Source organism: Momordica charantia, assembly GCF_013281855.1.
Source record: "Momordica charantia cultivar OHB3-1 chromosome 6 unlocalized genomic scaffold, Mcharantia_2.0 BLBB01000006.1, whole genome shotgun sequence".
In the NCBI taxonomy this organism is placed as follows: domain Eukaryota; kingdom Viridiplantae; phylum Streptophyta; class Magnoliopsida; order Cucurbitales; family Cucurbitaceae; genus Momordica; species Momordica charantia.
This window is the reverse complement of record NW_028275164.1, coordinates 19,913,611-19,928,694: the sequence shown is the minus strand read 5'-3', so window position 1 is coordinate 19,928,694 and position 15,084 is coordinate 19,913,611. Positions and strand designations below refer to the sequence as shown.

The window sequence follows — 15,084 nt, the reverse complement described above, 5'->3', positions numbered from 1 at the left end:
TGCATGGTATGTGTTCTCAAACTGGAACTTATGGTTTGTTCCTATAACCTTTTGTTGGAAACTTTCCACCTCATTTTCGAACATTTTAAATTTTGTTTGGCCTTGGTTTTCTGGAGTTTTTTTTTTTTTTCCTCTTCTTTGTGAGTTTGTTTGTTTGTTTGTTTTTTGGGATGTGTTTATGTATACTTCATTAGCAGAATCAGAGATAGAAACTTTGAAGGAGAAAAGATTTTATAAACTGAATTCTACATATGGGGGTAGAGGGGATGAAGAAGAAAAGTTTAGGGATACTCTAGAACAGCCTCCTACTTATAAAACATTTGTAGCCATAGCCTCCATCAAACATGGAGAAATAAAGAAGAAAGAGATGAGAAACTAAAGAGAGGATGAGAAGTGCCCCAAGTGTTTGTCTAATCTCATAAACATGTTGGCATTGAGTAGCGAGCATGTCATGCACCAGGTTGTGTGGACATAGCTCGGTTTGCGTTGGCTTGGCGGGTGCGTAACACATAGTACACCCCCATTGCCAAAAACACAGCAAACATGATGCCTAACACAATCCCCAGAACCCCACCAGCCCCGAGTCCGTGCTCCCCTTTCTGGACTGCTGTGGAGTATTTGCTTTGCTGTGCAGGAGTAGATTGCACTTGGGCTGCAAGGGGAAGAGGGGAGCATTTGGATGCAGCACATGGGTCTTTGGCATTGGAATTCTGGGCACTTGGATGAAAGAAATCATATGCCATTGGAGAGAACGCGAGCGGGCTCTCGTATACCAAGCCATGAGGAGCTCTGCCTTCTGCTCGGGCAACGGAAAGAAACGTCGAGGAAGAGAGACAGAACAGGAAAGTAAGCATTTGAGTCATGTTTATCGAGTGGCTTGAAGCAGAAGCAGTGGTAAGTTGTGATTATAGTTCTTTTGTGGTGCTTTTGGAATACATTTATAGTGTCTTTAGAAGTGGTTGTTGCTTGGACTTGAATTTTGGTGGTGACGAAAACAACTAGAGGTCGTAAAAAGAGGGAACACAATCATAAGAATGGCATTCTCTCCCAGGTGAATTTACACCACTACCCTTCCAAAGGTCAGCAGAATGACATGCTTGGTGGAACTGTTATCTTGGTGGAGAAGCTAAGTTTCCAATTCATCCTTGGGAAGGTTCTAAAATTTTCCAATTATGGCCTATCTAATCCCAATCTAATATATTTTGTTTTGATTACACGTTAATCAAACCCATTAATTCAAATCCTCATTTGTTGAAGCACAAGCTTTTGTATCAACCAAAGTGAAGTTAAAGCCACTAATTATTACCTCACATGCGACTAAAAAAACATACATTTACAGAATCTTAGGAAGGGAACTTATTTTTTGGGTTGCTTAACTTGTGGGATCAGCAAAAGTTCATTATACTGTAATGGATGGATTATAATTGATTTTATTTTATTTTATTTTTATTTTTATTTTTAATTGGGTGATCCATTATTGGTGAGGGGGCCAAACGCATGCAATTCCTGAAATCAATACCTTCCATTCCTTATACTTGAATCTTCATTTCCACTTTCATGCTTTTCTTCTCATCTTTTTTTCTCTATTTAAAAGGCAAATTCAATATGTGCACGAGATCCCTGCTAGAGTTAGAATCTCATTTGGGGCTCACATGTCCCAATTTCAATGTCAAGTTGCTTTCTTTTGCGTCCCCAGTAAGTCTGGGGGGAACTTGGGCTTAGAAGCCCACGATTCATATCTGGGCCCAGCCCAGTTCTTGTTCACCTTTGATAGGCCTTTCTGTGATGTGGAATTTCTTGTTCATGGAGAAAGTTAGAATTACAATTAGTTCTTCTTTTCTTATCTATTATATATGTATATTTTGGTTTAGCCCAATCGTGTATTTTATAGCTGTTTTGACTTGTGTCATACACCATTTTAGGCCACTGCATGCTCCATCTTTATGAAACTTATTTTTAGAGTTTTTTAGGTTTTTAAAAAAGCAGAAAAAATTTTGGTTTCTTGTATTTCTCACTTATTTTTCTAAATTTTTTTAATGGAGTAAAACAAAAGCGTAGATAGATGTTGACTGATAAGTGCCTATGTATTATTCCTCTCACAAAAGTGTAATATGAGAGAGTGTGCATACTGAACATGTGGCAAACTCCTCCACAGCAATTAGGGCAGATAACATCAATACAAATGTTTTTTTTTTCCCTTTGATGACATTTGAATGTTTGTTACTTTCACCTCCATTAATGCGTAAGTACATTTTTTGCTGTGTTAGCACAATCTTCAATGTCAAAATAGCACAACTAAACGATAATTGACATCTACCCCATCCCTTGAGATCGGAGGTTCAAACTCTCATACCTTCAATTTGTTATCTTAAAAAAATATATATATATTTGCTTGTCGAAAGAAGGAATATTCTCTTGGGTTATTTTTATTTTTATTTCTTTATAGTTTTGCTCATATTTATAGTATTAAGTATTAACTTATTTATTTATTTATCTATAGATGGAAAAAATTAAAGAAGTTTCTCTTGAGGGAGTTGCCGGAAAGACATCCCTTCTTGTTGGAAAAGTGAAACCAATTCAATGGGAATCTTTAGCTCTATGTTACCATTTTGTTTATGTTTTTCCCATTTATTTGAATTTCATATTGGACTTGACTTTTAACCTTTCAAGATATTATAAAAACTATTAAAATTTTGAAAAATGAAGGAGAAGACTCATAAATGTGCAGAGAGATTAAAGTGAAATGAAGACCTCAACTTCTTTTATGAAAGTGAAAGAAATGATTTTTCTTTTTAATTTTTTTTTGTGCTTGTATTTCACTTGAATCGATTTTAATAGTATATATTTGATTTGAGCAAATAACTTTAAACTTGAATAAATTTTGAAACTATATTTCCAATTGATAGACATAACTCTAGGAAACCAAGTTAGCTCAAAGAATTGTTTAATTTTACTTATGATTTTAATTAACAACCAATTCCATAACAAAATTGATGATTGTGGTGAATAAGCTTCAAGATAACTCTCAATTACTTCAACTTGATTCTGAGACAGTTGTGGATTCATTTTCATATTTTTCATTAGAAAAACAGAAACTAGTTATTTCCATCTCGTTTCATTTTTTTGCAGCCTAACCATTTATCTGCTATTTGTAAGTAGTAACCTCTAGTGGCCAATTATTCCATAAAATATAGATATAGTTCAACAATTGGGAATTGGGAAGGTAGAGAGTGAACCATGACTTTTGAGATGGTATACGTATTTTATTCACTAGACTATGTCAATTTGGAATAAGTAATAATATTTTAAGTTTTCTTTATGCCAATCCTTCCCATACATAGTGATCAAGAAATTGAAAGAATAAAATAAAATTATGGATTTCTGGTAGCATCACAACGGTGACCGTAGAGGGAAAAATTTAGCTCATTGACATGTGAAAAAAGTGTCAATATATACGGTACGGATGTAGACTTAACTTAATTAAGTCATTTAGATCAAATTGAAACTCTTAAAAATGAAACTAAATTAAAACAACATCTAAATCATAGCAACTCAACGGAACTTTTAAAAATACAGAAGTTGTTCGTGGAGTAAATTTTCACAACCTTTCATAAATTTCTATTTAGAATTATTGACACTTTTAGATTTCCAGAAGAATTTTTTGTGGCCAAATTACCCTCACTTACGATCCTCCTATCAAATTTATTATGAGATTTTAGTTCACAATTTTATAATTATCTAATTTTAAATTTAAGGAAAACATATTCATTAATGATTAAAAATTCAAATACTGAATCTTGTTGTAAAATTGAGGAACGAAACGAGGCAACATCGGGGAAATAAAATAAACAAAACAATTCAAAAACAAAGAAAATTCAAAATTCAAAATAGCATTTCCCACCAATTTTCAAACTTGATTTCCCACCAAATTTCTCACTAATTTCTCACAAATTCTCACCACTAATTTCTCACAAATTCTAACTACTAAATGAGCACCACATTGACCTTATTTATAGGTCATGGATAAGCATGTGGTGTGATTTACATAACACTAATAATGTATAAAATTGAGATACATGAGACATTTAGGGTTTCAACACATGGTGCATGGATAACGGAACATATGAGGTTTTGAATAAAAGACACATAGAGGACATATGGAGCATGGATTTTGAGACACCTCAAAATTGGACACTAAGCAAGTGGGAAAAAATTCATAATACTCCCACTTAGATGCCCACTGTATATATGAAATATGCCTCGTTAAAACCTTACTAGAGAAAAACCCAGTGGGAAAAAATCCTAGTGAAGGAAAAAGAGTACATATTTCATATAATCTAATAAACCCAAAATAATACAATATATTTAACTCCCCCTCATGGAAACATCACTTGAGATCTCTGAGTCGTCGTATTCCAATGTCGCGCACCAATGTTTCAAAGGGTTTTGTAGGTAATGCCTTTGTGAATATATCTGCCAAGTTATCTTTCGAACAAATTTGTTGAACAGTGATAGTACCATTCTTTTCAAGATCATGAGTATAGAAAAGTTTTGGCGAAATATGTTTTGTTCTATCTTCTTTAATATATCCTCCTTTGATTTGAGCTATACATGCTGTGTTATCTTCGTAAAGTATCGTTGGAAGATTTTTACTAGATGATAGACCACATGTTTCACGAATGTGTTGAGTCATTGATCTTAACCATACACATTCTCGACTAGCTTCATGAATTGCAAGAATTTCAGCATGATTTGAGGAGGTGGCTGTTATGGTTTGTTTTTGAAGGGATGCGAATCCCGGAGCGGAAGCGGATTTTCGTTCCTGATTTTTGGGATACAAAATCGAAATTGAAAGAGGGAAAATACAGAGGAATGCCATTACCTTTGAAGAACTTTTCTTCAACGATTTCCACCCGAACAGCACCACCGAGTTTTCCTTGCTATCCTCTTGGGTTTCGAGAACACGCTTGTGAGAGCGTTTTGTTTTGAATGTCAGGGAGAGTTGAGAGAGACCTTGAGAGAGATTCACCTTGGGAGTGTTCTGTTGTTCTGTTTTTGCAGAACCTTTCTGCAAATTTTCCCCAGAAAACCAGTGACGTGGGGAGTTAATAATTAATATTAAATAATATTAATAATATATATATATATATATATTTATATAAATAATTAATATATATAATATATATATATATAATAATTAAAATATAAAATTAATTTATTAATTAATCATATTAATTAATAAATAATTATTAATTATTAATCCAATTAATAATTAATATACATATATATAAATCAAATAAATAATTAACACTTAATTATTTATCACAAAAATAGAATCATATTCTATAACATTTCTCTCGTATAACATATAGTTCTAATGTACATCTTATGGACATTATTTTTAACCTATAGTTTTAATATGGATCTTATTCATATTAATTTTATTTGAATCTCATTCAAATAATTTCTCTCGTAATATATAGTTTTAATTTATAATTAACTATATATTATAATGTATCAATATACATATATAATCCCTTAAGTAATTTGAACAATTCAAATTCTTCCAAAAACTCGATCCTCGTTTTACCCGTTATGAGCTAGCAAAGGGGACCTAATGGACCTACAGATCCGAAGCTCCAACGATGCAAGATTAATTGGTCAAACTCATTGACCGAGTTAATCTAGATTCGTTAACTACAGGTCATTCCACTAAAGACCCGCAGTTGCACTCTTCTCACTGCAGAATGTTTTCGTGTCCATGGATATATGACCATTAATGACGAGTCAATCCTTCACGAGTGTTCGTAACTCAAGTTGGGTCAAATTACCGTTTTACCCCTGAGTTACATTTTACTCCTTAAACACCACTGCTCCTCTAATGAACAACCCGGTTATGGTCCAACCAATAATCGGAAGTCCCTCTCGGCCAATGAGAGGGTGGGGCCCCTTGTTCAAGTCCCGGAGTCAGCATTTAAGGGAACACTCATCTACTCCCCTAAAGTCGGGGAGGAGTGAATTCCATCTTGTGAAGTTATGTTCCCAGCTCCCCACTCGGTCTCGTCCCCAAAATGGTAGGAATATTGAGTCGACGACTCGGGCCACTCTCACCCATACAGATCAAAGGACGAGCCCTCACGGGCAGGAGTCCATAACTCACTCAGGATTGAGAATGAGTTGCCTGGTCATCCTAAGAAATAGCAATCTATTAGTTAACGGTGTTACACCTAAAGATTGCCTAGTTCGCGGTCCGGTCTTATACAAACTCATTGTACAGGATACCCCCACTCGCATGTCTCCACACGAACGACCTGGATCGAGTCGTCTGTAACCTTTACAGAGCGGGCCGTATCCATAGTGTTGTCAGGATAAGGTACCCAGCCTTATCCATATACTATAGACCCTTTAGGTTATTCACGGGACATTATCCATTCATATATCTACCCCGTATATCAAATATATACCCAGTATATATACTGTTCCGATTACATCATAAATAACCTTGGATGTTTAGTTTATTGGATTTTGGAAAATGCAAAGCTATGATTCAACAACAAATTTATTGAATAAAACTTTATTAAATAGACATATGTTTTTACAAAATACAAACTACGAGTTTAGGGCAACACACCCAACAGTTTTACTGATCGCCATAATATAGCAGTTCCTCCACATGTGAATAAATAACCGGTTTGAGATCTAGCTTTGTGTGGATCAGATAAATATCCAGAATCTGCGTATCCAACTAGATCAAAATTTGATTTGTTTGAATAAAACAAACCCATATCAGTCGTTCCTCGAAGATAGCGAAATATATGCTTAATCCCATTCCAATGTCTTTTTGTAGGATAAGCACTATATCTAGCTAATAAATTAACTGAAAATGCTATATCTGGTCTTGTATTATTAGCCAGATACATAAGTGCACCAATTGCACTAAGATATGGTACTTCAGGACCAAGAAGCTCTTCATTATCTTCTCGAGGTCTAAATATATCTTTTTTCACATCAAGTGAGCGAACTTCCATTAGAATATTTAATGGGTGCGCTTTATCCATATAAAATCTTTTCAAAATTTTCTCTGTATAAGTTGACTGATGTACAAATATCTCATCTGCTAAATGCTCAATTTGTAGGCCAAGACAAAATTTTGTTTTCCCGAGATCTTTCATCTCAAATTCTTTCTTAAGATACTCTATTGCCTTTGAAAGTTCTTCAGGAGTTCCGATTAGATTCAAATCATCAACATATACGTTATAATGGCAAATCCCGACTGTGATTTCTTTATAAAAACACAAGGACATATTGGATTATTCTTATATCCTTCTTCCAACAAATATCCACTTAGACGATTGTACCACATCCGTCCTGATTGTTTTAATCCATATAATGATCTCTGTAACTTTATGGAATACAATTCCCGAGCATTAGAATTGGGTGCTTTAAATCCTTCAGGAATTTTCATATAAATATCATTATCAAGAGATCCATATAAATATGCAGTGACTACATCCATAAGATGCATGTCAAGACTTTCAAACACAGTCATGCCAATTAAATATCTCAGTGTAATCGCATCCACCACAGGAGAATATGTCTCCTCATAATCAATACCGGGTCTTTGTGAAAAACCTTGTGCAACCAATCTTACCTTATATCTTGTGATTTCATTGTTTTCATTTCTTTTCCTTACGAATACCCATTTGTATCCCACAGGCTTAACATTTTCTGGTGTTCGGACTACTAGTCCAAAAACTTGACGTTTTGAAAGTGAGTTAAGTTCTGCCTGGATTGCTTCTTTCCATTTAAGCCAATCTTTTCTCTGTTGACATTCTTTCATAGATTTTGGTTCACAATCGTCACTTTCAGATAAAATGTCGATAGCAACATTATAAGCAAAAATATCATCAATAACTACATTAGTTCGGTTCCATCTTTTTCCAGTCATAACGTAATTCATTGAAATCTCATTATTATCTTCAGGTACTTGACTTTCCTCAATATCTTTATGAGTAGTCATGTTTAGGAATTCTTCTGGAATATCCTCATTCTCAATTGTGTCATTTTGATTATTGACTATTTTTCTTTTCCGAGGATTTTTATCTTTGGAACCCATTGGTCTATCACGCTTATGGCGTGTTGCAGATTCATTAATGACAACTTTCTACATTGGGATGTCAATTTTCGATGGAACATTCGCAGCTGGTATATGTGACTTAGTCACTTTCTTGGCATCAATAAATGCATCTGATAATTGATTTACTATATTTTGCAAATGAATTATTTTCTGAATTTCAAGTTCACATTGATCTGTACGGGGATCGAAATGAGACAATAACGATGCATTCCATGTAATTTCTTTTTCCAACTTCATTATTTCTCCCCTTAATGTTGGAAAATTTGTCTCATTAAAATGACAATCAGCAAATCGTGCAGTAAATACATCACCCGTCAAGGGTTCAAGATATTTAATAGTTGATGGGGAATCAAATCCAACATATATTCCTAGCCTCCTTTGAGGACCCATCTTAGTACGTTGTGGTGGAGCAATTGGAACATATACTGCACATCCAAAAATTCTCAGATGGGAAATATTTGGCTCTTGGCCATAAGCTAATTGTAACGGGGAATATTTATGATAAGATGTTGGTCTAATGCGTACGAGCGACGCTGCATGTAAAATAGCATGTCCCCATACAGATGTAGGGAGCTTGGCTCTCATAAGTAATGGTCTAGCAATTAACTGCAATCGTTTTATGAATGATTCTGCTAAACCATTTTGTGTATGAACATGAGCTACAGGATGTTCAACATTTATCCCAATTGCCATACAGTAATTATTAAATGATTGGGATGTAAATCCACCAGCATTATCAAGACGAATACTTTTAATTGTATAATCAAGAAATTGTGCTCGTAACTTTATTATTTGAGCAAGTAGTCTTGCAAATGCAAGGTTTCGACTTGATAATAAGCATACATGTGACCATCTACTTGATGCGTCTATTAACACCATAAAATATCTGAAAGGACCGCTTGGTGGATTAATAGGTCCACATATATCACCATGAATTCGTTCTAAAAATATAGGTGATTCAGTCCCTACTTTAAATGGTGATGGTCTAATGATCAATTTGCCTTGAGAGCAAGCATCACATGATAATTCATTAGATTGAAGAATCTTTTGGTTCTTTAATGGATGTCCATGTGAATTTTCAATGATTCTTCTCATCATTATGGACCCAGGATAACCTAATCGGTCATGCCAAATGGTAAATATATCTGGATTTATGAACTTCAAGTTCGTAGTTGCATATGTTTCCATTACTCGTATATAAGTATAATATAATCCAGAAGATAAAGCAGGCAACTTTTCAAGTATACGTTTGCTATGTGAGACAATAGATATAATATAGAGATATTCTATATTATTCTTGTTATCAGTCTCAATATGATAACCATTGCAACGTATATCTTTAAAACTCAGTAGATTTCTCTTTGATTGACTAGAGAACAATGCATTGTTAATTGTAAATTTTGTTCCTCTAGGCAAAATTATGTCTGCTTTTCCAAAACCTTCAATCAAGTTTGCAGAACCTGATATAGTATTGACTTTTGCTTTCAACATTATCAATTTAGAAAAATATTGTCTACTTTTCAGTATTGTGTGCGTAGTTGCACTGTCTGCCAAACATAGATCACCATTGCTCATTTTCGAGTAATCCAATATATGAAAACTGTCCATGCTTCTTCATTGAACAAAATAATAGTCACCATTGCTCATTTTTTAGTCATCCAATATATGAAAATTGTCCATGCTTCTTCATTGAACAAAATAATTACAATAAGAAGAAGGAAGAAGAAGAAAAAAAACTTGAAATACAAAACATACATAAAAGATATAAAAAAACATTAGTTCTGAATATTCTCAAAATCAAAAGAAGCACTTGTTGTTCCATCCATTGTGCTCAATGTGTCAATTTGTTCTCCAGGAGATTCAAGAAAGTCAGCCACATCCAAACTTGTAATGTTGGCAGCGTCAAAGATATCACCATCCTGGTAGGCAAGATTTGCTTCTACATTTTTTCCTTTTTCTTTCAAGGAAGCTTGATAAAGATCCACTAAGTGTTTCGACGTACGACAAATATGTGCCCAATGCCCAGTCATACCGCATCGAAAACACTTATTTTCAACACTTCTGGAATTCTGATCTTGTGGAGCTTTTTCTTTATGATCAACATTTCGTGTGGTTCTTTTAACATTTGGACGATTATAACGCCCACCACGAAATGAAAAATTATTTCTTCCTTTGCCACGGTCACGCCCTCGACCACGACCTCGACCTCGACCACGATTATTGAAATTTACAGCATTCGCCTTTGGTAATGGCGTTGCTCCCGTTGGTCGAGATTCATGATTTTTCATCAATAGCTCATTATTTTGCTCAACAACCAGAAGGCATGATATGAGCTCAGAATATTTCTTAAAACCTTTGTCTCGATATTGTTGTTGCAAGAGTATATTCGAGACATGAAAGGTTGAGTATGTCTTTTCTAGCATATCACTATCAGTAATTTTTTTCTCCACATAACTTCAATTTCGAACTGATTTTGAATAGTGCAGAATTATAATCACTTACTGATTTGAAGTCTTGGAGCCTCAAATGCATCCATTCATAACGAGCTTTAGGAAGAATAACTGTTTTTTGATGATCATATCTTTCTTTCAAATTTTGCCACAAGGCAAGAGGGTCTTTTATTGTCAGATACTCCATTTTCAACCCCTCGTGAAGATGGTGACGAAGGAAAATCATGGCTTTTGCCTTTTCCTGACTTGTGGTTGTATTTCCTTCTTTCATGGTTTCTCCCAGGTTCATGGCATCAAGATGGATTTCAACATCTAGTACCCATGACAAATAATTATTGCCATTGATATCAAGAACGACAAATTCTAATTTGGTCAAATTTGTCATGGTGACACTATCACAAAAAAAAAAAAAAAATACTCAAATTAGGGATTTAACATATGAAAATAACATATTACTTGAAAAATAAAAATTAAATTACCTACCTTCGGAACCTACCTTCAACAGGGGAAATGACAGAGGCTCGTGCTGATAACGTGTTGTAAAATTGAGGAACGAAACGAGGCAACGTTGGGGAAATAAAATAAACAAAACAATTCAAAAATAAAGAAAATTCAAAATTCAAAATTGCATTTCCCACCAATTTTCAAACTTTATTTCCCACCAAATTTCTCACTAATTTCTCACAAATTCTCACCACTAATTTCTCACAAATTCTAACTACTAAATGAGCACCACATTGACCTTATTTACAGGCCATGGATAAGCATGTGGTGTGATTTACATAACACTAATAATGTCTAAAATTGAGACACATGGGACATTTAGGGTTTCAACACATGGTGCATGGATAATGGAACATATGGGGTTTTGAATAAAAGACACATAGAGGACATATGGAGCATGGATTTTGAGACACCTCAAAATTGGACACTAAGCAAGGGTTAGTGGGCATCTATTTAAAAAATTCATAATAAATCTTTATTAATTAATGTATTATTCTTCCCTAACAAAATAGTGTGTGGGGTTTTGGCGGTGGGGCTCGGTCATCAGTCTTGATTGATCGCCGGCCGAGTAGCTGTTGTCTTTGCTGGTGCGATGATCGGCTGTGGGTTGTTCGTTTGATTTCGTCTTCATTCCTCAAGGCGATGCACAAACACCAGAAAACGAGGGGCGGTGGTCTGACGAGGCTTGTTTTCTCTCCGTCCTCGTCTCTGTCTTTGGGGTTGGAGCGGTGGGTTGTGGAGGTGGATGGTGCTAGGGTGTTGCATGGACCGGTTGAGGCTGGAGGGGCCGGTTCGGGGCAATAAGGAAATTTGGTGGTTGGCTAGTATTGGGTCCGGTTTGAAAGTTTCAGCACCGGTTCGGATTGTTTCTCTTTGATTTCGCCCGGTTCTACAGTGAAATTGCCCGGTTCAGGGGGTTTAGTCAATGGTTCTCCTCGTGCGAGTGCTTCGGATAGTGAGTTTGGTGGTGGAGGTGCCTCGGGTGGGGTGGCAAGGATGGTTCATTGAGGGATTTGTTTGGTCATTCCTCCTCTTCTTCCTCTCTAGAGTTTGTTACCCCTAGATGGCAAGTTTATTGAGGCACCGAGGAGGTTGTGCTTCATGGTTAGCAACAGTGGGGTAACACTCTTATGGGCCAGTTTTTAGACTCTTGTCCTCGTTTGTTGATGTGTCTCGTTAGGTGGGCAAGATCTGGGTAGGTACTGAAGTGCCAACTATTACTTATTTGGATAATGGCCTTATCTTATTCCAATATTGCCACAGTTCTTCGCGGGACTGGGTGGGACTAGGTATTGGCTAACGGTCTTTAGCACATTTGCGGTAAGCCCTTGGTTCTTCACCGTTGGATTCCAAGTATTGTACTTCAGTCCTTTACCTTTGATACGATCGATGTGGTTGAAGTTCTCTAATATTTCCCTTGAACTCTGGACTCCCCAAGCTTTAAGTATTATTGCTAGTCTGGTTGGTAAGTCATTATGTCTTGATAAACTACTAAGGACTACAACCAGTTATATTATGCTCGTGTTTATATTGAAGTGGGTGTAGAGTCCTTGTTTCCTAAGGTTATAAGGGTCCGTGTGCGAGATGTGTTATATTATGCTCGTGTTTATATTAAAGTCGGCTGTAGTAATCATTATAAGCTGCATTCGAGACATTTGTGTCCTTCGGGGGTTGATGTGTCTCCCCCCCTCTGGTTCTCATACCTAGTTGGTGCTCGTGGAATGTGAGAGGCTTGAATTCCTCCACGAAACATAGGGAGGTACATTTGTTCCTTTTTTCGATATGCTCAAATTTTTATTGTTTGTTGGAGACATAGATTCTTCGTCATAATTTTGCTTCTATTTTTCGGTTCTTTGCGGATCAATGGCAGTGTGTTAGTAGTTACCATTCTATTGATTTGGGGAGGATTTGGGTGATGTGGCGCCTCAATCACTATTTTTTCACTCTCATTATTGTGTTTTCTCAGTTTATGTACGGATCCCTATTTGATCTCGTGTCTCAGGTTACTGTTCAGGTTGTTTATGTATGCCGCAAACAGTGTTGTGCAGTATCGTAGCTTGTGGGAGGCTCTTTCTTCTATTTTTTGACTTGGTCTGGTTCAAGCATAGTGATGGGTGGTTTTAATGTCATTCGAAGCTCCTCAGAGTCTTATGGTGGGAACTCGGCGTTGGCAAATATGGTTGCTTTTGATAATGCGTTATTGGAAGCGGATTTGATGGAGGCTAAGGTCTCATGTCATTGGTTTACTTGGTCAAATGGGCAGTAGGGTGATGTGTTGATTTCAAAACGTCTTGATTGAGTCCTTGTTAATGAGGGTGGTTAGTTTCCATGCTGGTGGTCGAGGTGCAATTTAAGGAGTGGGGGGTTTAGGATCATTGTCCCCTCGTGGTGTCTGTTGGGGTGTTCTCTCCGAGGCGGCCTCCCTCGTTTCGTTTCTTCGATCATCGAGCCTCTCATGAGCTGTTTTTGTCGATTGTTCGTGCTTTGTGGAGACAATTTTAAGATGTTTCCCCTATTGTGGATTTTTTTATAACCTATAGTAGCTCAAGTCTGTTTTGCGGCCGGGAGTTCGGTCATTTCATTTATACTCTTTAGAGGGAGGATGCAAGGGCTAGGATGCTTTCAGCCTAGGCTGTTTTCTTGGGTGACCCTTCTGCTCAGTTACAATAGAAGGAGCGAAGGGCCATGGGTGAGTTTTGGGGGCTAGCCTTGAGAGAAGAGACATTTCTTCGGTAGAAATCTTGAGTCCATGGATTGTCGATGGAGGATCAAAACTCTGCCTTCTTCCATAGGGTTGTTAAAAGGCGGGTGGTATGTAATAATATTGTTTCTTTGCTTGATGTCTCAGGTCGTCAAATGATTGATTGTGGAGAAATTACTGCTTTAGCAGTTGAGTTTTATCATAACTTGCTGGGGAGTTGTTGGGTTATCAAGACCTTACTAATAGGCTCTCTGATATTGTGGACTTCACGTGGCTAGAGAAGTGTTGTCCTGACTTGAGCTGGCCTATAACATCTACGGAGGTACGTGAGGTTTTATTTTCTATGAATATTGGCAAAGCGTTAAGGCTTAATGGTTTTTCTGTGGGATTTTTAAGGCTTGAGTGTTGTGGGGGATGATTTTTGTAAGGTGGTGCTTCATTTCTTTGAGTATTCTTTCTTGCTCAAGGGGGTTAATGCTACTTCCCTAACTTTTATTCCAAAGGTCCCTAATCTTGTTGGGTTGAGTGATTATAGACCGATATCGTGTTGTAATGTGTTTTTTTTAAACTTGTCGTAATGTGTTGTATAAATGTATTACTAAAATTATGGCTAACATGTTGAAGGTGTGGTTACCATATTTCATTAGTCCTAATTAGTCAGTTAGGGGGGGAGTATTGTGATCAGATTAGGAATTTTGAATTTTTCATGATAAACATACTTTTTATTAATCTAGTCCCTCCTTAAATAAAAAAAATCATTTTCTCACTAAAAAATTATGGATGAATTTAAGATGCTTTGTTTTATGAATCTTTGGCTAACTTGGTAAATTGTGTGATATTTGATTTTATATTATTTGTTTGTTTATAATGCATATGTATGAATTGTTGTATGTTTTTATGTTGCATATTGTTAGGTTTTGGCAAAATATTGGAATTAAAGTTGTCGCACATTGGAACAATACAAGGATGGTCTCCATATGCTACAAGTTGTCGCACATCGGAAAAGTACAAGGAGGAGATGTGTTTCAACTACTATAAAAGGAGCTCATGAGCTTGGGTTTTTATCATCCCAATTGAAATACTTTAAGCCTGATATACTAGCTCTAGTTAACTGAGCGGTATTTGCTTTGAAAGAGTGTTTTGTGTAATTGGGGTCGGGGAGAGAAATTTGTGTGATTGTAATAATTTTTCACATAGTGGATTTTTCCTTGTCGGCCGTAGTTTTTTCTCTGGTTTGGAGTTTTTCCACGTTAATTCTTTTGTTTCTTTATTTTATTGCTTTCTTTAAATTT

General features: G+C 36.1%; 1 protein-coding gene across 1 annotated transcript; it reads right to left on the bottom strand.

Moving 5' to 3' along the window:
* Positions 1 to 208: 208 nt before the first annotated feature.
* LOC111025099 (uncharacterized) lies at positions 209 to 1,368 on the bottom strand. The gene has a single exon (XM_022302951.2). It carries the CDS (start codon positions 861 to 863, stop codon positions 450 to 452), a length of 414 nt encoding a protein of 137 aa, XP_022158643.1. The 5' UTR covers positions 864 to 1,368; the 3' UTR covers positions 209 to 449.
* Between the last annotated feature and the right edge of the window lie 13,716 nt (positions 1,369 to 15,084).